Source organism: Terrapene carolina, unplaced genomic scaffold, assembly GCF_002925995.2.
Source record: "Terrapene carolina triunguis isolate 2854851 unplaced genomic scaffold, T_m_triunguis-2.0 Scaffold62, whole genome shotgun sequence".
In the NCBI taxonomy this organism is placed as follows: Eukaryota; Metazoa; Chordata; order Testudines; family Emydidae; genus Terrapene; species Terrapene triunguis.
This window is the reverse complement of record NW_020664413.1, coordinates 6,807,970-6,813,969: the sequence shown is the minus strand read 5'-3', so window position 1 is coordinate 6,813,969 and position 6,000 is coordinate 6,807,970. Positions and strand designations below refer to the sequence as shown.

At 40.5% G+C, this 6,000-nt stretch overlaps 1 protein-coding gene across 1 annotated transcript in view; it reads right to left on the bottom strand.

The window, feature by feature from the left end:
* Positions 1–366: 366 nt before the first annotated feature.
* PTPN4 (protein tyrosine phosphatase non-receptor type 4) overlaps positions 367–6,000 on the bottom strand; it is a 214,180-nt gene continuing 208,546 nt past the window's right edge. Inside the window, exons 23-24 of the mRNA XM_026647734.2 lie at positions 3,718–3,853; positions 367–1,833 (exon numbers count right to left, since the gene is read on the bottom strand). Of these exons, the coding sequence (XP_026503519.1) occupies positions 1,747–1,833; positions 3,718–3,853 (223 nt within the window). The 3' untranslated portion in view covers positions 367–1,746. The remainder of the gene's footprint in view (positions 1,834–3,717; positions 3,854–6,000) is intronic.

Sequence of the window (6,000 nt, the reverse complement as noted above, 5' to 3'; positions counted from 1 at the left end):
CTTTCTCAGTCTAGAACTTTATATCTTTTAATTCTACACTTTATATAGCTTATTAACAAAACTGAACAGATGATAATTTTCAGGAAATCAATAAAATAACAAACCTTTTAAATATTGGCATGTAAAGTTAGGTTTCTGAAGGTAGTCAAAAACGTGACTGAACCCCTACTTGTTGTATTTCAAACTCGATACTTTGCTTATCAGTTGGCTTCTCCCAAACTGGAAAAAATATTGAAAAGGGACAAAATATACATATGCTTACAATGAGCTCAGATACTATATCAAACAGACAGACAAACTGCTCATTACAAATATGCTAATGACTTAAATAAGAAACAACGCACACAAAATGGAACAATTTAATTTTATACAACGATAACAGAAAAAATGACTGGGGTCATTAAGAGAGTAAAATAAAGTTTTGGGACAATTTGACAGTGTTTTATTCCTTACTTTAATAATAATAATAATAATAATAATAATTAAAAAGTCCAGTACGAACATGGCTTGAAATCAACAGATGAAGACTTAGAAAAATAATTGGTTAGCAGATAATGGAAAGGAATTAATCACACTTGATGGTAAGTTTAACCTTAAATATCAGTGGTATTAAAAAGTTATAATCTAATTAAATCAGACAGATTTTCGCGATGGTAGGGTAAAACGAGTTCTAACAACCTACTGGCTTTTCATTATCAGCTGCTAATAAGTTACCAATTGGAAGGAATGTGTCAGGTTTTCCATATAATTTCACAGCAGCAAACAATGCTCACACATTAAGTAGGTGTGATTTGCTACCCACAGTAGCATGCAGGTATTTGTATAAGGAAAAAGGGAATGGTATTCTGTGACCCCTTGCAGTACCATATTCAAAGCACCAAGGGCCATGTATTAAAATATAAACCCATTAAAATAAATATGACAGGATAATACCTTCCCCATAGGGTCATATGAGTGCCTTTTCATTAGACATACTCGGTAAGTCTCAAGGCACTTAAGGGGTTAAGACGCAATGCATGCACTAGTTCCCATTACGTAATGTTAAGTCACATGATTTGGAATACACCAGTGTTATGACACAGAAATAAGTTGTGCCATCAGTTCAAAGAAATGTTGTTTATATTTTACAAGATGCTGGTAAGTGGACATTATGCAGCTACTGCTGGGTTAACACAGATTCCAGCTTTCCTCTAATAACCAGCTGGTCTCTAATAGGGGTGAAGAGCAAAGTGTGCTGCATCAGTAGGCAGTGTCTATCTAATATTGGCAATATTGCTGATGTTTTTAAAAACAAAAGTGAGGATCCGTACACCGTAAATAAATCTAGCACTGGAAGAGACCATGGCTTAGTGTAGATTTTTGTTTTGTTTTTAAAAGACGCAGTTGTATACCAGAGTGAAATAATTCCAAGCCTTGTTTGTAGCAATTCGACCAGAAGGGGAGTATATGGCACTACAATGAGATATCATAAGTTACCCTGAACACACTCAGTTCATTCAATTTATGGTTTGTTCGGAGCAAAGCATGAAAATAATAAAGTCTTCAAACACATGTAAGTAATAGAGTTTTAGAGATTGATTTTTGTTTCAACATAAAGTGCAACAGTGCTGAAGTTTTCAAAGTCCTTTCTCAATTCTTCATTGTTCTCCGACACCATTTCCTGCAATCAGAGTTATGGCACAATGAATGCTGCCAGTTTATTACAGAGGACAGGATACTTCAATATGGATCCTAGCCCTTTTGCTCTTATTTATGCAGCGATGTCTTTAAAGGTTTAACAAATCCTTCTTCATACACCTTCAAAATAGCTTCACAAACAAATCTGTATTGACTCTGAAAAGAAAGTTGATTAAGTTAATTGAAAAAGAAACATAACTTAATCATATAAGTTAGAGATAGAAAAGGTCTCTTAGGTCACCCATCCTATCTTGAAAGTGCAGAATTATACCTCATCAAAAGCAGCAGTTTGGTAACTGTACCTTTATTGAGGAGTAGGGACTCACTCCAACCCCATGGATTAACTAGTCTTAGGTTTTTCTACCTCTAACAGTTTAAGAAATATTGTACCAAAACTATCTTGCCTTTTCCCCTTTCCATTAATTTTGACATATTAGTTGCTCATATCTCACAAACTTCTAGAATGAGAAACCAGTGCTTTATGTCATCAAAAGCTTGAATCCTGGCTTCTTAATTTCTAAAGCATTCTATTTTCAACTCTAGCAGTTCTTGAGATATGAGTTACTAAAACCATGTCTCAACTAAACAAAAAAAAAGCAAAACAATTCCTTAGAGCGGACCATAACATACTGCCACTATCTTGCAAAGTGCCACAGATATAAATGATCGCTGTATAACAATATACACCACTGGAAAGGTAGTATTTCTACCGTTCCAATGGCTTAAATCAGTTTGATCTAGCCCTGGTTAATGAACAGATGATAGATCTTAAACAAACACGTCACGTGGATTTAGAATTTTAATTATTTATTGCATCATTACATGTGTATCAGTGTAGATATATTTACATATATTAGTAGAAAATATTTTTCTGTTTGAAGATTTCTCTAGAAAATTGATTCTTCTCAGTTCTTTTCACTTATGACATGGAAAGCATGAACATAATGCCACCTTGTGGAAAGTGCATGTATCAATCCAGAAGTGGAAAGGCAGGAGGAAATAGTCTAAAGAGACGTGATAACATGCAGAGTTTAGGCAGTCCCTGAGTAAAACACTGAATCTGGTTTAGTCTGTTACACTGGTGACGTAATAGTTAAAGAGAAGCATTTCACTGAAATTTTGCCTTATGTCTATTAAGCTCAACTATGAACTGCTGTCAGATGGAACTTATGTCTGACTACAAGACAAATGAAAGTTCTTAAACAGATTCTAAATCTATTCCCAAACAAAAATTACCTTAAAATAGAATTAAGGTAGAGAATACAAATTAGTAATTTAGGCTAAAGTACATTACAGGGATATTGTAATTATCCCCAAACCAAGCATTATAAACCTAGGAAAACTCCAAACATGCTAAGAAAAACATGTGGAAACACACAGTTAAGGCACCCAAAAAAACCTTATGACAGGTGTCCTCTCGTGATCCTATGAAGTATTTTATAATCCCAGATTAGATTAAACTGATTTTTAAAGACACAATAGATTTCTTCTGTGTGTTCCTCTTTATTGTGTCACTACAGGGCAGAGTTAAAAGTTGCTTTTTGTATTGCCAGAGCAGAATTACACAGCTGGATTGTATCACCCAGCTTCCCCCTAATTCATCTCCTCCAAATTCCTTCTCCTTCTTGGAACTCTTTCCATTGCCCTTCACACATACTCCAGTACCTTGTTCCTTCCTGTCACCCTCCCTTTCCACATCTCTAGTTTCACCTTCCTACTCTCTCCATTCATTGAGCAGATCTGGTGCAAAGGATAGCTTTTGAAAAGAAATATTTAGAATTAATAGTGATTTTTGCCATTTATTTTCATTATTAAAAAAGTATGTCTGTCAGCAGAAGCTGCTGCAGAGAAACTCACGAAGAATCACTCTTTCAAAATCCCTGAGATATCTTATTGTTCTCAATGTACCAAGACCATAGTCACTCTCAGTTAAGCCGCCCTCTTTCAAAACATCCAGCACCTCTTACTGTCTTCAGTGAGAGTGAAACCACTGAGTAATATGAGATTACTTTTCTACAATGTAGGAAGTATGATACTTACAGGTGTTTGGATCATCATGGCCCTTTGATCTCTCATTGTTCTCACAATATCTAATGGATAAACAGGCTGATTGCACTCAATAAGACACATCGCTGTTTCCATAGTGATAAGAACCCCTGTCCGTCCAATCCCAGCACTGGAAAAGAAAAGTGTGTCATATCATTAACCACCTTCAAACTCTCTTTTTTTTTAAAATGATATACTCCTAAAATGTAAAAAACATTTTAACATTAAAATCTTCAATATCTAAATATACCCAAGAGAAATCGATGATTATTACAACTGAGGGTTACTGATGACATTCTACTATAAGAGGAGTATTTGTGCATAACGTTGGAAGCTTTCTGTCCTTCCTGGATATAAAAACTCAGTGGGAAATTTTCAAAGCATTGGATGGATCTCTTACCCTTCTGAGTAAGTTTGCATTTTTCTATCTTTGCACATTTCTTTGTCCTCCTAGAATATGAAACCTGAAGAATTTCAAGATATTTTGCTGCAGTATAACCAAGCAATCTATTTTTAGGGGTTTCCAAACTCCCAACTGCTGGAGAGATATTCAGCTCACCACGGGAGCTGAAGAGCCCTGCACTGCATTCAATATCGTCTTGCTGTGAACAAAAAAGACAAGTTACCTGTTCCGTAACTGGTGCTCTTCGAGATGTGCTGCTCATGTCCATTCCACATTAGGTGCATATGCTCACCACATGCACCGGTGCTGGAAGTTTTTCCCTCAGCAGTATCTGTAGGGGAGCGGCTCTAGCACCCTCTGGAGTAGTGCCCGCATGGTGCGGTATAAGGGGAGCCACCGGCTCCCCCCACCCTCAGTTCCTTCTTGCCGGAAACTCTGACAGTGGGGAAGGAGGGCGGGTTGTGGACTGGACATGAGCAACACATCTGGAAGAACACTAGTTACGGAACAGGTAACTGTCTTTTCTTTTTTGAGTGCTTGCCCATGTCCGTTCCATGTTAGATGACTCCAAGCAGTTCCCGTGGAGGCAGGACGGAGTTCACAGCTGTGCAGATTGTAATACAGCTCTGCCGAACCCAGCATCATCTCTGGCCTGCTGAGTGATGGCATAATGAGACGTGAACATGTGGACTGAGGACCATGTCACTGCTCTACAGATGTCCTGGATCGGGATGTGCGCCAGGAAGGCCGCCAAAGACTCCTGTGCTCTAGTCGAATAGGCCCTGACAATCGGCGGCGGTGGGACCATTGCTAGCTCATAACAGGTCTTTATGCAAGAGGTGATCCAGTTGGAAATCCTCTGTGAAGAAACCGGAAGTCCCTTCATCCTATCCATTATAGAGATGAAGAACTGTTGATTTACGGAAAGACTTGTTACGCTCCAAATAAAAAGCCAAGGCCCTCCAGACGTCCAGCGCGTGTAAACACCTCTCCTCAGCGGTCTTGTGTGGCTTAGGACAGATCACTGGCAGGAATATGTCCTAGCTCATGTGGAAGGAAGATACCACCTTCGGCAGGAAGGATGGGTGGGGCCACAGCTGGACCTTGTCCTTATAAAACACTGTGTAAGGCGGTTCTGCGGTCAAGGCCTTAATCTCTGAGACTCGTCTCGCCGACGTCACTGCCACCAGGAAAGGGACCTTCCAGGACAAGTAGGAAAGGGAGCAGGAGCCCACCGGCTCAAAAGGCAGGCCGGTGAGCTTGGAGAGGACCATTTTAAGGTCCCACTGCAGGACACGGGCCCGTACCTGCGGGTAAAGCCTCTCAAGGCCCCTCAGGAACCTGACAGTCATGTCATGGGAAAAGACTGTCTGACCTTGGATCGGCTGGTGGATGCAAGGTGCACTCTGATGGAAGAATGCACCAGACCCTGATTCCTGAGCTGCAGTAAGTAGTCCAAGATGGACTGCACTGAAGAACGTGAGGGAGAAATGCCGCGCTCCGACACCCAGCGGGAAAACCTCGTCCACTTGGCCAGGTAAGTTAGTCTCGTGGATGGCTTCCTACTTCCCAGGAGGACCTTCTGGACCTCCTCCAAGCAGGTACGCGCCTCTAGATTCAACCACGGAGTATCCACCCCGAGAGGCGTAGAGACTCAAGATTGGGGTGTAGGAGCTGACCATGATCCTGTGACAGCAGGTCCAGATAGTAGGGATGGGGCAAGGGAGGGGCCACCACCATGTTTATGAGTGTGCGGAACCAGCGCTGGCTAGGCCACGCAGGGCAATCACGATAACCTGTGCCTTGTCCCTCTTGATCTTTACTAGGACCCAGCTGACCAGAGGGTACGCGTACATCAGACCCTCGGCCACGAC